The 18,680-nt window shown below is 39.2% G+C and overlaps 1 protein-coding gene across 2 annotated transcripts in view; it reads right to left on the reverse strand.

The window, feature by feature from the left end:
* The window catches only part of LOC127797154 (uncharacterized), a 57,664-nt gene that overhangs the window by 26,077 nt on the left and 12,907 nt on the right, over positions 1–18,680 (reverse strand). For both annotated transcript variants that reach the window (XM_052329755.1, XM_052329756.1), the window contains exons 3-6: positions 7,136–7,265; positions 6,080–6,232; positions 5,695–5,939; positions 5,518–5,587 (exon numbers count right to left, since the gene is read on the reverse strand). In XM_052329755.1, coding sequence (XP_052185715.1) covers positions 5,518–5,587; positions 5,695–5,939; positions 6,080–6,232; positions 7,136–7,265 — 598 coding nt within the window. The remainder of the gene's footprint in view (positions 1–5,517; positions 5,588–5,694; positions 5,940–6,079; positions 6,233–7,135; positions 7,266–18,680) is intronic.

Genomic DNA, 18,680 nt, shown 5'->3' on the forward strand with positions numbered 1-18,680 from the left:
AATTTTGCTCTTACCTTGGAGAATATCAATTTCCCTCTTTAAAAAGGGAAGGAAGGGTACAAGTAACTACATCAAATTATCCTTTGAACAGTCTTTATCTATTCAATTATCTTCTCATAAATTTCATTACATTTTTTTATATTTATTGTATTGGAATTCATATGGGTGATAGAGAACAATCCTGTCATGACCCAAGGACATAGTAATTAGATAATAGATGAATTTCTTTTAGTTGCATTGTAGTTGTAGTGGTTTGTACCTAAAAGACAACTGCCTTTAACTGTATTGATTTGAATATTTGGCAACCCTAATGGCACCAAGCCTTAGTTACCGAATTGGTATATAAGGCTGATCCAATCTAATTCAAATCATACAAAAATATTATTGAATGAAATCTGATTTCAATCTCTCTCAATTTCCCTCTCTCTCTCTTGGTTCTCCCTAATCTCTCACACTGTTTCTGTTCTCAATTTCCCTCCCTCTTCTTCTGATCTATCTCTCCACAATTCCTTCCAATTATCTCTTAAACCCTAGGTGCATGACGAATCTAAAACAATAGAAGGCTCAAAGTGGCAAGGGTTGTATGTTCTGTATTTGATTTCTCTCAAATTACTCCCATGTTTGTTTGCTTGTGAAATTCAATTTGCTTACAATCCCAGCTCATCAAGGGAGATCCATTACTTGACCCACCCTAGCTGATGAAAACTCTACTACCCTTATTTCTTTTCAACACCCCCCCCCCCCCCAAAAAAAAAAAAAAAAAAAAAAGTACCAATGGATTTCAGCCTTCGCTAGTATACATTAGCCCACAACCCTTATCTAGTTCCAAATGGATTTTATAACAAAAACATGTAGAATGGTAGGTCATGTTTCCATGTTGTAGAGGTTGGTTTCACAATATCAACTATGTGATGAAACACAACTACATCAATTATCTTCATTCACCACTATCTTGTGAAATTTTTCATATGAAGATGGTTTTGGAACTTTATCTCATCATTGTGTCAGGAAGGGCATTCGGCGTAAAATTTTTCCCAACTGTTCTTTTAGATGGAGTTGTATTGTTAATCTAACTTTTATAAGTCAATTGACATTACTAATATCGTGCCACCAACCCTTGGTTAGGATAAGGTGGTGTTGATGATAAACATGTAGAATGGTAATTATCATTAAGTAACACAACAATGACATATAGAAGATTTTTTTTCTTCTTGGTATGGTATTTATTAAAAAATTCATGTCTAGTTTTCTTTTGCCAATAAAAGCAAGAACAAAATAAAAAGAAGAACGGAAATTGGAGAACACAATACCAATCGATTTTAAATTGGAAATCCGGAAGTAAATCTGGTTAAAACATGACTGATCTGACACTGAGAACAAAACGCTCATTTTTTGTCTTTGAAGTGACAATCATGCCCTTGTAGCATTATATCACAGGTTTCCAAACATAAAGAGGGACCAATGTCAATTTCATTTGCTTGCTCCTCTAAATTCTTCCTCATTCATTCCTCCCCCCCCCCCCCCCCCCCCCAGCGTATGTCCTCAAGTTATACAAATTGGAAATTCGAAGAAACAGCTAACTCCTAGAAACCAATGTTAAAATAAAAATAAGGTTATCTATAAATATTACCTCCTTCATACTTCTTAGTTTTAGGAATATTAGAATCCAAACCTTCCAATTTAGTGTATAAATTCTGGAAAATATCTTAGAACTTTTCATTGCTGCTTCTTTTCCAATTTTTTTCCTTTTTACCTGTAGAATACATCAATTATTTCTTATTACTTCATACAAGCAAATTTAGATATTTTAAATGTAGAGAGTGAAGAAATAGTCCAAAATGTAAAAGGAAATAATTTGTTCTTGTATTCCTGCATGCCATGTCCCATCTTTCAAAACTTTCAATGTCAGTGGGTTCCATCTACAGGTCTATTGTTGTCTTGTATCCATATCCTTGCTTCTTATTCCCAATGTGTCAAAACATGGATCCTAATCTGTAATTATTACCAGATTTTTTCTCATGATATTAAAGGATACTGCTATACTTGTTGCATGCACCTAAATTATATCATTTAAAATAAGAAAAGTAGTAGCCACAAGCTTGCTACGCTTGTGCAAATCATTACTGTTAGAAATCCAGAAATATCTCCTATAATTGTTTCCTTCCTAGAACATTTCTATTTCCTTATTTCTAGAGTTTCCTTTTTATTAGGATAAGATTATGCTTCCTTAGTAGTACTGTTTCCCTTAACTTTTTTCCTTCATTGAGTTGACTAATGTCATGTGCCTACGGTTATAAAGGCAGGGGGGACTTATACACTGTATAAGCAGTTATAAGCCTTGCTCAAATAAGCTGATTGGCAGTTGTGCTGTTTTAGAATTTGGCAGCCTTTGGTGCCTTTCTCCAAGCAGTGGATAAGTATATAACAAACTGATCCCGCTCCCTTTTGAGGCATCTATGAATACAATTGAGAATTTACTTTTCCCGCCCCTCTCTCTCTCAATCCTTCCTCTATTCTCTGCTCTCAGATCAGAGAAGAATTCTCACTTCCTTTAACAATTCTCCCCAATTCAGAGGAGAATTCCCCTGTCAGATCCAAGGGTCTGACAACTAATCCCTAATTATTTGGGATTGGTTGGCTAATTGGGATCCACACTCGTAAGAAATATCTACTGTACCATTCCACAATACAATATAGAAAAATATTCTTTCCCACATGGTACTAAAGCCACCATCCTTGGGCTGTCTCTCAATCAGACTTCACTAATAATCAGCATTACTGCTGGTTTTGTTCTTTCTCTGGACCTTCTGCAACTTGCTGATAATTGGCCTTGCCTTCTGCGCCCTTGCCCTTTTTTTCCAGCCTGCCCAGCACCTTTCTTCTCTATGCTTCCTAAATAGCCATAATCAACCTTCTAAAATTTTTCCAACGATGATTGATTCAGGAGGGGTTACCTCCACACCAACTGGGTTTGTTTTGCAGCCTTCAACTAATTCATTGAATGGAGAACTTTCAAATATGACAAAATACCAACTTGATGGAAAAAAGCAGCTACCATCTTTAACTGAAGTTTATGCTATTGTAAGAAGATAGTCAATAGACTGACACGATCTAAGGGGAATTAGAGGGGCAATACTGTAATTAAATACAATTGTTTGTTAGGAGATGCTATTAATTCTGTTGAAGGCACACGGTTGTTGTTTCTAGATTCTACTTTCAGTTGAACAACCTATAAATAGGCTATAGTATGTAAAGAAGTGTATGTTGGAAAATGGTATGTTGAATTTATATTTCTCTCCTCACATCCTCTCTCTCATTCTCCCTTGTTTTCCCTTCATTTTTGCTCTTTCTCTCCCTCCAATTCTTCTCTATTACTCTCCCAAATTCTTCCAATTTCCTTTCTAAACCCTAGGGTTGTGACATTTGATATCAAAGTTGAAGATTCTATGCTGTAATTCTGACAAAAGCAGTTAGTTCGATCACTGTAAAATTGGTCACTAGAAGCAAATTCCGACCGTCCTTCTTGGCTTGGAATTGAAGGTTAACAGAGTCGATAGATTTTTAGTGGTGATTCCGACAAACTCATTGCATGTGGTTGAGGAGAGAAGGAAGATGCGAGTCTCTCAATTCAGACTAGACATTGGCGCAAAGCTAGGCCAGGTAGTTGATCAAGCAACAATTTAGACGGAGATTAAGGCATCGAAGAGAAGCAAATTGGAGCGATTGGAGCATATAGCGATCGCAATTGGATCATGAGGACTTGTTGATCAAGGCGAACTCAAGGAGTGCGGTGGTCCTCTAGCCAGTGGTCGATGATTGGGTAAGAAGTGGACGTAGGCTTGGGGTGAATTGAAGTAGAGCCGATCCAATTAATCGAGGTCCATTGCCGATTCAGTTAATCGGAATTGAAAACAACACGTTGGCTAGGAGAATTCTAACAATGATCTAACTTGAATTTTGAAGGTGACATTCCTTAGAGAGGAATCTGGCGCAATCAATTCTGATCCTAGCAACAATTTGGAAGTAGGATTAACTCAAGGTCTTTGTTCGCATACCAGATCAAATCGATTTCTTTGAAGTAGAGTTTGGAAATTTTTGGCCAAGGCAGAGATAAGAGAATTCCAGTGATTATGGAGCCTTTAGACGATGATTGGGTGAGCAATTCTCTTGGGCAACTAATGTGAGGCGATTGTCGCCTATGAATTTTGGCCATCTTGCTTGGATATTGAAGGTGAAGTAGGTGGTAGCTGTAGGCTGTGAATTTCGCTAAGTCTCAGCTCAGATTGGAAGGTGTGTGAAGGCGCAGCAGACCCAGGCAACTTCGGCTGTTGTTCCAAGCAATTGGATCTTGATCACTGTCGGTGAAAGAGCAATTCGGCGAGATTGAGAGAAGGCAAACCCAAGGGTGGGATTTCGATGATTGTTGATCAACAGCGATAGCTGTTTCTTGGCTATGATTCCAACAACTCCTAACAGCTAATCTAGGTGATTTTGAAACATAGAATCAGAGCCAATTGACTCACGACAACGATTCTGGTAATTTATGCAGCTAATTCAGAATTGTTGAAGTTATATCTAAGCAATTCTTGGAAGCCATCTCAAAGAAGCAAATTAGGTTTATTGAAAATTCGATCTAAGTTCAATTAGAATTTGAAGGCAGATTAGACCAATTGATTCAGGGGGCCAGTTGATTCTCAGCGGTAATTGAGAGCGCTAATCGATTTTCTATTTCCTAAGAGGCTGTTAATCGATTAGCGCTCTCAATTACCGCTGAGAATCAACTTGATTGATTTATTTTGGAGCTAATCCCTTTTGAGGCAAGGCTAGATGTTTTGGAGCTAAGTTGAAGCGTACTCAAGAAGAGGCGAGTCCTTGCAAAGAGCATGACATCGGTGAGAAGTGACTCTGAGTGTTAGGAGCCCATTGTCATTGCTATCAAATCTTAGAAGTACCAAAGTTGACGACTTGGCCGGAGCGGTGGTTATGGCTGAAGGCACACGGGCAAAGCAAATGAAATCTCGATTGGATACCATTGAGCTTGGAATGCGACAAAACCAAGAGCAAGTGGAAGATTGCTTGGGAACATTGGAGTTGGGAATAAAAAAGACTCAAGAAGAGGTCAATGGAAGCTGATCGGAGAATGTGGCCAATTTGGATCCAGGCCTATCCCTTTCAAACGTGGGAATGCTTGGTTTAATTGATGTAATTAAGATTCCTTCTTTTTTCCTTAGTTATAGGGATTTGATTGATTTATTTCTCCTATATATATTGTAATCAAGTGGAAGCGAAAGTATATACCAAGTTTTCTCACAATAGTTCAATAAGGCAAATGAATTGACTTGTATAAGGCAAGGTTGGTCAATAAAGGGTACACACTTGTAACAAATACCTAATGTATTGTTCCATAATACAATATAGAAAAGTATTCTTTTCCACAATTACTTCTAAAAAAAGATCAGCAGTTGCTAGAACAAGACACATCTAAGCAGAGAGCCCAAATGCAACGGATGAACATACCTTATGGTGTACAAGTATGCGTATTGTCCCAGCCAACGGTATTAACGACTCCAAAGTCTTGCTTCCACTCCTGAAACACAAGATCAGTTTTAGTAACTTTGATCATGTCAATAATAGCCTGATAAAATCAACCACAGAAAGACTTGAAAGGATCTACATGAAAAGATTAGCTGATACTTTTTAGTGGTAGAGATAGATTCCTCTTGCTTCTTCACAAAATCAAGGGCTTCATCAAGTTTTCCTAGATAGAAGTATGACTTGATAGTAAGGTGCCATCGCCATAGCCTAAATGACAGGTTCTTTTCAACATCAATATGGTCCAGATCTGTTAAGTTCTTATCACCACTTATTACAGAGCAATTCATCTCAGCAGAACCAAGAGTTTGCTCACACAATTGGATCAGTTCTTCATATCTCCGCAACTGCCAGATGAAACAAAAGTTAATATAATTTTTATGACAAATCTCTAGGTCCATATCAACTGCTGAAACTCAGTGTCCTGATTTTTCTATCTTTTCGAGGTACTTAAAATTTCAAGCTATCAGATTATAGAAGCGCAAACCATCAAAAGAGCATCTCCTTTCATTTGAAGCAATTTCTCAGAGTAAGAGCTTATTGTCAGAGCCTCAATAATTACTCCCAGAGCACTCTCTGCATCACAGGATATTCCCCGTTGCAGAAGTCCTGTAGACTGCTTCATGCACTCGAACACTTTCTATAGACAATAAATACACAGGTATTTTACTACTGATGAACATTAACTTGTCTTTAATCCAATCAGCCAAAAGAAAAGGTAAAAGAATGATGATGGAAACAAGAACAAAAGGAAATACAGGTGACTACTTTTCATTGAACCTTCAGCAAATATTATCACCAATAAAATCTTCCATATCAACTCTGACCAACATTAAAGAACCTTAACCATCGCCTCCAATTCATTTGCACTTCTTGTTTGGCATCCAACAATCTCCATTTTTAGTTTCTTGTAAGCCAAAAAGGAGTGAAAATGCATCCATGTTCATTCTAGCCCTCCCATAAATCAATAGTTTAACAGGTAAGAATCATCTATAAGATAAAACATAACAGAAAATATATGTGGGCATTTAGCTACACCAGTATTAGGTAGCCGACAACCAGCACAGAACTCATTGGATCAGACATCGTGAATTCTAGACATTGAAGGTCTTTCATGTAGCTAGCCCCATCTAGTAGGGTTAAGGCTTGTAATTGTTGTTGTTCAAATGCATCATCGACCTATGTATGCTTAGATATATCAACATATAGATCCTTTTTCCTGTTTTTATTTGGAAGAATCCTCTTCCATTATTGGATCAACAATACCATAATCAAAAGGTTTCTTGTACACAACTTGCAAGAAGTTAAACATATCTAATTTAATGTTAGCACTCCTAGTTCCTTTACGGTTGCACAACTCAAACTGTTGCTTCAAAATTCATCTCTGCTTTAATCAATTTCGTAGAAGATGATATGGTTATGGTTTTTGAATTTTTAGTAACTACGACACATTTAATACAAAGTTGTTTATTGTTGAAAGACACTTCTATTTATAAAATAAAAAAATAAAAAACAAGTTTATAAGTCAAAAACGTAACCATACCTGTGACTTCTCCAGGCCCTCAGAGGCTTCAAGAACCAGTTTTTGGTCCACACAAGCATTGCTTCCTGATTGCAAGCACTTCATGAAATGCAGTGATGCATCTTCAACTTCCCCCAGGGCCAGATAACAACTAAAACAGATGAAAAAATTGATGGCACTACATCATTAGTAAATGAATTCAGATTAGATATGCTTAATGTTGTGTCTAACAACTAAAGCATCATTCTGTGAAAGCAACAAAACCATTTTTATATATTCCAAGACATATAACAGTCAACGCAAAAGAAAACTGCAAACCATTTTAGATATTCCATTTTGAAGGCAGAGAATTTTCTCTCTTAACACAGAAGGAACAACACAAACAACTTGCTTACCCTGACACACTGAGCCTTAGTATGGCATGATTAGATACAGGAATGTCCATGCAACATACAAACAGGTTAAAATTAATAGTATAGGCAGCAGAACTATTATACTTAAAATCACAGAACTGTGCCGCTATTAAAAGTGGAGAATCAACATGAATAACTAAGGGCCTGTTTGGCATGCATGTTGTTTTCTGTTTTTCAACTTTCGTTTTCCCTATTTTGACCATGAAAACTGGAAATAGTGTTTGGTTCCTCATTTTTGTTTTCAAAGATTTTGAAATTTTTTGAAAACTATTCAAAATTTTGAAGACTAAAAAAATGTGTTCACACTTTTGTCTTTGTTTTCATTTCTTCCCCCTCCCACACTCCTTGCAGCCAACAATTCAATGTCACTGGTAGGGCCAGCAAAATCTCCAGCATCTCCTCACTCCCTGATGACTCCTGTAGGAGTTGGCAACTCCCAGAACCAACTCCCATGGGAGTTCTTGGCAAGCGAAGAGAAGGCTGGAAAAGTTGCTGGCGACTTCTGGTGTGTCCTCCTGTCACTGGCAATGTTAAGGGTAGGATAGAAAATAAAAATAAAAAAGTAAAATACCAAACTGAAAAGAAACACCAAAGCTGTTAGACAACATGTTAAGTTTTCAATTTTTCAATAAAAATGAAAACTTAACACAAAAAATTGCAAATGAAAACTGAAAGCTCTGTCAAACAACCCCCAAGCTACCAATTTGCATATTCTAACATATTGGGTCTCAGCATGAAATAATTTTACTTTCAAAAAATTCCATCCATGCTCATCAATCAGTCAGAAATCCAGAATTCAAATACAACCGAATTGAACATGCACACAAAGAAGTTCTAATATTCATCAATGAAACACCATTTCAGGATGATAAAAGCAGATATTAGTGTCAAATAGAGGCTAAAATAATCACCAAGTTGTTAATCCATTGATCAATATGCATATATTGACACTGGTCTACACATGCCTACTCTGTTCTCCATTCTCTGGCTAAACTCTATAAAAGAAGGAACAAAGCAAAAAGATCTGTTGGGAGCTAATGGGAGGCCGAGCTATCGAGCTGATGGAGGATCAGGCTAATGGCTGAGTTGCCTAGCTACAAAGCTCGTTATCGGCTAATTTATCCTTTGTGATTTATCTTGCTGTTATATCTTATTTTTCCTTTTTATTAGATTTGTTTGTATTTAAGGTTGTTGTAATCTAGTCCTACAAAGTAGGAATCTAATCTCTAAAATTTAGGAGAATTCTTAGGATCCACTGTATATATATTTGTGGCATTCTCAAGGGAATGATTGACGGTGCATTATTCTTCCAAAAGAAGATTTCTTCATGGTATCAGAGCCTACTCTTCGATCCTAAAGCAGCCTCTATTCTATTTTTCCATCCACACCTTGCTTCATCAATTAGTTTTATTTGTTTCTTCCATCTACACCTTGTTTCATCAATGGCGGATATTCAACCTAATCCCACTCTAACCGAGGCTTCTACCACAAGTTCTCTAATCAATCCGTATCTTTCCAGCAACTCAATTGATCATCTTCCTATATAGATTACTCACCATAAGTTGAATGGGAGTAACTTTAGCGAATGGTTCCAGTCAGTTATGCTGGTTATTAAGGGAAAAGGCAAGACTAGTTACTTACTCCTTCTCCACTGAGCACAACAACCACATATGGTACTTGGGAAGTTGAGAATTCCACCATAATGGTCTGACTGATCAATTCGATGGAGCCTAGAATAGGAAGAACTTACCTATTTTATAAAACTGCAAAGGAAATATGGGATTCAGTCCAAGACATGTACTCAGATTTAGAGAACTCATCTCAATGCTTTGAGATCAGATCTGCCATTCGGACCACGCAACAAGGTAATCTAAATGTTACAGATTACTTTAATGTTTTGGTTGAACTTTGGCATGAGATGGAAATGTTTTACACCATTAATTGGGAATATTCTACGAATAGTACAAAATATAGTAAGATGATTAAGAAGGATCGGGTGTTTGATTTCCTACATGGCCTTAACCATGATTTGGATGAAATAAGAGGCAGAATCTTGGGTACAAAACCTCTGCCTTCACTTCGAGAAGTTTTTGCTAAGGTTCGGAGGGAGGAAAGTCGAAGAAAGGTAATGCTAAATCAACAAGGAGAGTCCCCTTTGACTCACCAAAATTCTACTTTAGGAAGTTTTAAACAAGAAGAGAGTCAACCAAGAAATCTAGGACGGGAGAAGCAGTGGTGTGACCACTGTAAAAGGCTAATACAAAAGAAACAAGTTGAAAAATTCATGGGAAACTAGCTAACCGGAAGCTAAGAGGAAAAAAGGAGAGTGGAAGGACTGCCTACATAGTTGATGCACCAAAGGAAGCAGGAAACAGTACTAGCCTTAACCTCTCAGAGGAGCAGATTCAGACCTAGTATAAGTTGCTAAATCAAGGTATCTTAAATTCTTGTATCTGCATTTTTTCATCAATAAAAATCAAACTTTATCATGTGAATAGTGCACCATTGCCAAATAGTCTCGTTCTTCTCATCCAATTCAATCCTATAAGCCATCTAAACAATTCCATTTAGTTCATAATGATATTTGGGGACCATCTAAAACCTCTAATATTTCTGGTTCTAAGTGGTTTATAACCTTTATTGATGATCATTCTAGGGCATGTTGGGTGTACCTTCTGAGGGAAAAATCTGAAACTTGCAACATTTTAAAGAAATTTCACAAACTCATCTTAAATATGTTTCAAACTTCCATCCAAATTCTTTGTACTGATAATGGTCGAGAATATTTATCTCATAACCTTACCAATTATCTATCCGAACATGGCATTTTACATCAAAACTCTTGTCCATACACACCACAACAAAATGGTGTGGTGGAAAGAAAAAACCGCCATTTTCTAGAAATGGCTCGTGCTATGATGTTCACCACCCATATCCCACATTTCTATTAGGGGGAAGCAATCCTTACAGCTACATATTTGGTCAATAGACTTCCCTCAAAGACCCTAAAATTTCAGACCCCTCTTGCTGTCTTTTGTTCTGTCTACCTAACTGTTAGCCACTTGCATTCTCTCCCTCCCAAAAAGGTTATAAATGCTATAACCCTCTCAAAAGACAAGTCTTGGTCTCCACAGATGTCCCATTCTATGAAGACCAATCATTTTACCCCTCACCAATTTCAGTTGCTATATCTCCATCCCTCCTGGATCCTAATCCTATTTCCTTTCCTTCCCTTGACACTCATCTGCCCTTATGCTCTCAAGGGGGAGAATTTCTGGCCTTTCCGCTTGTTAGGCCTTTAAGTTCCGATAGCATAAGGGCAGATCCTTCAAGCTCTTCTCCTATTTCTCCTAATCCATCTTCTCAGCCATCCTCTTAGCCAGAAACCACAGCTAAACCTCATGTTCCAACTCCATATTCAGCTGTTAAAAATCCTCTGCAAGTGTATTCTAAACGTTCAAAGGCCCATCCTGAGGGACAACAAAACCAATCATCACTTCTAGATGCTGGTCTATCAGAAAACAACATTGAGAATGAGTCTACCAGTAGTGATAATTTGGATTGGGCTATGCCTATTGCTCTAAGGAAAGGGGTAAGATCTTGTGTCAAGTATCCTATGTATAATCACTTATGCTAAGTTATCCCCTCAGTACAAGGGATTTGTTGCAAGTATTGACAACATTATCGTTCCAAGGAATATTCAAGAGGCTATGAGTGATCCTGTAACGCCCGTATATGGTAATTAAATTAATTTTGGGGTAATTGGATTTAAAAGAATTATTAAAATAAGTTGTTGGGATTAAATAAAAATTTAATTATATGATTTTATGGAAATAAGAAGTTAGGATAATTAATTGTGTTATTTTAGGAATTTCTGGGATTTTAAAAAAAAATTAAAATAAATCGAGTTGTGTGATTTTTAGAAAGTTCGGGCATTTCTGTATTTATTATAGGGGGTGATTGTGTGATTAATGGAAGTTGTGGGGTGCTGGCATGAATCGCAGAAGAGGGAAAAGTCACATTAAATATAACTTAAAACATATATAGGTTAGATGTGAACGTGGGCGCGGGCGGTTCGTGCGCGAGGCGGCCAGCCGGTGGACGCGGCTTCGAGTCCGCGGGCAGGCGTGCGCGAGGGGTGGATTTTTGGGCTGATTTAATCAACCCAAGGACGTCGAAACGACGTCGTTTCGAAGGAGGTGGTGGCCTCCCCAGCAGCCGCTCCAGCGCTGCCACGTGGCGCTGCCCCCTTGCCCCTTTTTTGCACGAGATTTAGCCCGATTTCGGGCGTGTTTTGAGTGGAATTCAGCAGCAAAAATTTCAGAAAAAAACAGCAGTGCGTGTGACGTAAATCTGAGAATTTTGGGGCTTCAAAAATCGGATTAAACTCCGTTTAATCTCTGATTTAATTATCCAGGTATGTAATTAAACTAGTAATTAATATTTTCTGCGGTTGAAATTTCATTTGGGGCCCAATTTTATTAATTTTGTCAATAAATGGAATATTGCAGTTGGTATAACTTTGACCGTGTTTGGTCAAATTGAGCTTAAGGCTATCTCCGGAAAGGCAAGTTCTTTATACCCTCATTGTCGATTCTTTCAATGTCAATTTATTTGACCTCCCTTCATTGGATTTGGCTGTTAATAAATTATGGAATTAAACGATGTGTTTAATAATTTAATTTATTAACCTAGTTTCGAGGGTATTATTCGTTGGTTGTCTACGGGGGTTTGTATCACCCCCAATCCTATGGGAATGATGTCGTACTCACCCGGGGCTAGGTTCTTAGCTGTCGGGTATTATTATGGATTTTCGGTTATTTATTGGCTAGAGCGGTTGGGCAGTGGGGGCAAGGGTTAGCCGTTCGGTGACGGTGAGACTGTTGTATGGTCTATTATAGGCCGTCAGATGGTCTCTCCTGGTCACTAACCGCTGACCGGTGTCAGGCACTGCTAACCTACTCTACCGTTATGTGATTATAGCATGCCTGATTATTTCATTTTTGTTGCATGGTTTGGTATGCACATGGGTTCGGGCTGCATGATGGGATCATCATGATTTGGTTATGCTTGATCACGGACATTTTAGATTGGTCAGGTTGCATCCAGCACGGGCATATGCATCGCGTGTGATTTACTACGTGGGCGGAGCATGGCTTGATGCCTGGATGTATGGGCGCCTTGTATCACGTTGGTGCTCATTACGCCTTGCATTTTATATGCATTGCATGGTTACTGGTAGTTATTAGTTCTCGGACGGGAGTACCGTTCCGAGGGAGCCTTTGGCTCGGCTGTCGGGAGTACCGGCAGGGATACGGGTGACGGGAGTACCGACCCGGGACAGTGCGCACAGGTTTGTGGTGATTTATGTTGCCTTTCAGGGCAGCGGCAGGTTGGTATGGGACTTGGGTGCCAGGTGTTCTATGTGGGCCCCAAGGACCGGTATATGTTTTATTATGCGGCACTGTTGCGTTGTTGCGTCACATGACTTGTGTGTACATGTGGGTTTATATTTGGGGTGATCTTCTCTTCTGTTTCGTTTACAGCCTTCCTTATTATATAAACTTGCTGAGTCTTGCGACTCACCTTGCTTTCCATCATTCCAGGTAAGGGTAAGGCTAAAGTCGAGGGCGAGGACCGTGCCACCTAGCAGCCAGCCGTGTCGGTAGGGTGTACAGTTAGCTGCCCCCGTTTTCTCTGATGTTTTGTTAATAGGTCTGACTCTCATTTTTTTACTGTGCCGGGTTGTCCCTTGTTTTTCCTACTTATTGGCACAGGGTTTGTATATATTTTTATGTACCCCGTGACCGCTGTTCCAGCGGGGTACTTGTAGGCGTGCATGTATATCGTTTTGCTTCCGCTGTTGTATTTTTATATGTATGCATGCCAGGGTATTTTTGTCTTGTGTTTGTTTCTCTTCTCTTATGTAGGCGCTCTCGTTCGGATAGACCGGGCGGTTGGGATATCCGGGCGGGGGTGCTTACAGATCCTAAGTGGAAAGTTGCAGCTATGGAGGAGATGAGTGCCTTAGTGAAAAATAACACATGGGAGATTGTTAAACTACCTTCAAACAAAAGGGTGGTTGGTTGTAGATGGGTTTTCACAGTAAAGCATAATGCAGATGGAAGTGTTGAAAGATACAAGGCAAGATTGGTTGCACAAGGGTTTACTCACATATGGGATTGACTATGAGGAAACTTTTGCTCCTGTGGCCAAACTCAATTCAATTCGGATATTAATTTTTCTTGTTAATCTTGATTGGCCTTTACTTCAATTTGATATTAAAAATGCTTTTTTGAATGGTGACTTGGATGAGGAGATATATATGAGAATACCCCCAGGATTTGAACAGGAAATTGGCAGTGGAAATGTGTGCAAATTAAAGAAATCCCTATATGGATTAAAGCAGTCTCCAAGGGCTTGGTTTAAGAAATTTAACATGACTCTCAATCGTTTGGGATATAAGCAAGGGCAAGCTAACCATACCCTATTTATAAAGTCTACAATAAAAGGTAAAAAGGTCATATTAATTGTTTATGTTGATGACATTATTGTGATAGGTGATGACTTACAGGAAATTAAAAATTTGAAGAAGCAATTAAAAACTAAATTTGAAGTGAAAAATCTAGGAGTCATGAGATACTTCCTAGGAATGGAGGTGACTCGGAGTAAAGAAGGGCTATTCATCTCTCAAAGGAAGTACACACTTGATTTGTTAAAGGAAACTAGGATGTTAGCATGTAGACATTATCTAAGCATCTCCCACTGAGTTTTTCTTGGTCTTCCTCCATCTCTTTTGCTAAACATTTGTTCCATTCCATCCAGTCTTCTCACATGACCTTTTCTATTGATGTTTTAAGAAGAAAACTGTGAAATTAAAATTTACCTATTCAGATTAATTAATTCACTTTCTCCCTTTTTTTTCCCTAACCAAACAAGAGGAAGGAAATATTTCATTCCCTACCCTCACTGGCCTAAACACTTAACCATGCCCTCACTTCATCTCTTTCCTTCATTTTATAATTTACATTTCTAGTCACTTTTCTTTCACTTCAATCTAAACAGAAGTTAACTAGAAATATACTAAAAAGTCATGAAAAGATGACACATATATACAATGATATTAGACATGTCACCCTCAAAACTGTCAGGGTCTCGATCCTGACAAGGGAATTCTCCTTGATGAGGAGAATTAGGGTTTGATTTTTAAGAGAGAAAGAAGGAACGAGAGGGAGAGAATTGAGAGAAAGAGAGATTAGAGGGAAATTGAGGGAGAGTTGAGCTAGAAGTTTCATCAAAATATTCATTGATAGTTCTTTATTAAGAGGGAAAGCCCTTATATAGGCCCATCCTCAACCTACAACTGCTTACTCTCTTGGCTCCTACTGCTACAACTTCTAACAGCTTCCTGTTATAACCCAACAGTCTATTGTTACAGTTCTAACTACTTAATAACTGTAAGGGTCCTGACAATACCCCCGGTTCAGAACTTTCTTGTCCCCAATAAACTGAGAAGCTAGCCCACTTTTTTCCTTTTCTTCCAATCTGCCACGTTGATTAACCCGGGCTACTAATTGTTACCAGCACTACCTGCCCTGTAGCTGGATCTCCTCTTTTCTTCAATAGTTTGTAGAGAGAACAGCTACGCAGCTTCTTCTACCACCACTTCTTCCTTAATTGGAATGTCATCCAGCGTAAGCATTTCTTCCTTTCCCTCCAACATTAGCAACTCTTTTTTACACTGATGGCCTGGTACATATCAACCTCCACATTTGTAACATTGGCCAGCCCGTCTCTGCTGCTCAAAGATCCCGGATTGGCCTTCGAACAATGGATTTCCCATTGTCGCAAACGACATAGCCTTACTCTTCATGTTTTGGCCAAGGTTTCCTACTTCCCTATCCTCACAGCTGAAAGCTATTTGATTGTCGCGAGCCGAAAGTAGTTGTTTCTTCATCAGGGCTTCCACCCACATCTCCTGTAGCCTAGCCCCTTCAGCCGCCTCCTTCACCATCTTTGGTCATTGCATCTTAACTGTCGGCCTTAATTCGTCACTTAGCCCACTTATGAAACTTGAAACGAAGTAGGCTTCATTTGATCCTAGATTCAATGTGCGCATCACTGGCTTGAGTTCCTCGAATCTTTCTTGATATTGTTGCACTGATCCGACTTGCTTCAGCTTGTTAAATTCTTTCGCAACGTCCCCCAAATTCCAATCTCCAAATCTTGTATAGAAATCCTCCACAAATCGTGACCAATTGATGTCCTCTTGCGATTTGTACCAATCTTGGAACCAAGAGTCAACAACGTTGTTCAAGTACGTTGCGACCAATGTTATCTTCTTCTCCTCTAGTGTTTGATAGAGGGTGAACAACTTTTCACACCTCCGAACCCACCAACGTGGGTTTTGCCCTTCGAACATGGGCACGTCCAATTTGGGCATAGGGAAGTGGGAAGGATATGAGACCAATGGCCCCATTGATTGCCGTCTAATTCGCCTGTTGTCAGCTTCCTTTTCAACCAGCAACTCCGCCTCCAAACCCCTTGTTTTAGCGATTCTAGTTGGCGCGCCTATCCCATTCTATCCTACCTAGCCGTTTCCAATTTCTTGCTCCGCCAGGATTTCCGCCTCCAATTCCGCTATTTCCGCAAATCTTGGTCCCATCCCTGGCCCAAACAAAACTGGTTTCGAGTGCTCTTTTGGAGGGAATTCGGCTGATAATTTCACTGAGTTCTGGCCCACGAACATGAGCATAAAGCTTTAGAGTTGATCCTTCATCTCCCGAAATTGGTCGAACACTTGGTCTTGCACCACCCTAATTTGGCCAGAAACCTAATCCTGCATGTTCGCTATTGCTCGCTCCAGCTTGCGATCCATGGCCTGTTCAATCCGTTATTCAACCGCCTCGTCGATGGCTGTCACCTTTGTCACGGCCGTCCCTCAACAACAACATTTTTTTAATTTTCCTTGCAGTGTAATTCCTCTATTTTACTTTCTACTTCTGGGTTGTATTGTAATTTCTAGTACCAAGTTTGTTAGCTAAAGATTCTCCACGTGGGAGAGGCCGAATAAGACAAAACTTATGGTTACAGCCGTTGGGGAGAGGATCCCCTGCAGACGCGGCCTTCCCGCTATATCAGCAGTGAGGCTGCCGTGAGAAGGTATGGAATATGAATATTACATTCTATTTTCCATCTATCTTCTAGCTCTACTCTCTCTCAGATCTCTCTCTCTCTATATATATATTTCTCTAACTCTCCCCCTCCAAATTCTCTGTTCTCAACGCTAGCATTTCTCCTTAATACTCATGTCAAAGGAGTTTCCCTATTGTCACCTACGGCCGTGACATTAATTGGTATCAGAGCCACAGATTCTCGGCCAACACTTGTAGTATCAGGAGCAATGGCGGATCGTACTCGCATGAAGGGTTTGGAGACACAGCTTCAACAAGTTCAATCGACGATGGCGGATTTTCAGAACCGAACCAATCAACTAGAACTGGGAGCTACCCAAAATCATGAGGCAATCATAGGCATGGACCGCAAGCTGGAGAGTTCCATGGAAGGATTGGAGCGAAGGTTGGATTCTTCAATCGCGAGAGTACGAGGCGAACTGGGAGCTCAAATGCAGCAGTTCATGATGATGTTTACCCACCAGAATTCGGTCAGAATAGCACCAGACTTTCCCCCTAGGGAGAGAAATGAGCCCATTCTACAAGGACATAGAATGGATCGAGGAATTGGAACATCCGAACTGGAGATAAACTCGGAAGAGTGTAAAGGATATAAGCTGTCGGTAGTAGGCTGTAATTTGTGCTTTCAGTTACAGCTGATTGTTTGTTATATTTGTTGTAATGATTAGTTAGACAATTAGGCAGCATCTCATTAATTTGTTGTATATAAGGATCAGTTTGATTTCAGTTTGTATTATTCATTCTGTTTTGAATAAAATCTCTTGAGGTACTTTATTCATTCTATTCCGACTATGAAACTATTGTTTCATGGTATCAGAGCCAAGGGACTAACGTCAACGGCTTCAAATCGTGATTTTAGTCCGTCCTCCACATCAATACCTAGCTCCTCTTATGCGTTGTCATCGACGTCTCAATCCGACTTTACAGCAGTAGCGAAATCGTTTAACTATGTTCCGATCAAACTCGATTCTGGAAATTATCTATTCTGGAAAGCTCAGATATTGGCTATGATCAAAGCGTTCAACTTGCTGCCATACATCAACAAGTCTCCAGCTCCGTCAAAGTACATATGCGATTCAGAAACTTCCGATCGTGAGGATTAGGCTGTGAATCCTAAATATCTAAATTGGATAAGGTTAGATCAATTACTTTTAGGCTGGTTGTTTTCTACTATCGATAAAGAAGTTTTGGCACAAGTTATTCATTGTGAAACTTCTACTGAAGTTTGGAGTGTTCTTGAAAATCTTTATTCACAACAAACTGTAGCCAAATCCTTCCAATTGAAACAACAGCTTAGATCTATGAAAAAGAATGATTTGTCTATAAATGATTACATGCTGAAAATCAAAACTATAGGACATGCCTTAGCTGCAATCGGAGAACCTTTAAACGACAAAGAGTTACTGATGGCTATATTACATGGATTGGATAGTGATTATGAGACAATTGTGAGTGTTGTTACATATCAAATGGATGAAATGAATTTAGAAAAGGTTCAATACTTGTTATTGATGCATGAACAAAGGTTTGCTGCTAAGGATGTGTCTAATTCTTCTATTTCTGGCTTTGATTCTATAAATGTGAATCTAGCCTCTCAGTGGTCTAAAAATGAAGGTGGAGTGAGTTAAGGAGGTTCCTTTAGAGGAGGTAATTCTAGAGGAGGACGAGGACGTGGCAGATTTTCAGGCAGAAGGTTTTACTGTCAATTATGTGGGAAGCCTAATCATTTTCCTGACCGGTGCTATCATAGATTTGATTGGAATTTTCAGAGAAATTTTCCTTCTCAAAATTTTGGTGGTTCACAATTTGGTAGAGGAAATGGTGTGCCGCAGTCTGGTTCCCAGTCATTTCTAGCTCATTCCATAGGTTCTAATGAAGCCTACTTGATTGAGACTGGGTCTGATCCAGGAACTTATTATGGCTATTTGCCTCAGTCTCCCGAACCTTCTCAATTTTCTT

The sequence above is a fragment of the Diospyros lotus genome, chromosome 3, assembly GCF_014633365.1.
Source record: "Diospyros lotus cultivar Yz01 chromosome 3, ASM1463336v1, whole genome shotgun sequence".
Classification (NCBI taxonomy): domain Eukaryota; kingdom Viridiplantae; phylum Streptophyta; class Magnoliopsida; order Ericales; family Ebenaceae; genus Diospyros; species Diospyros lotus.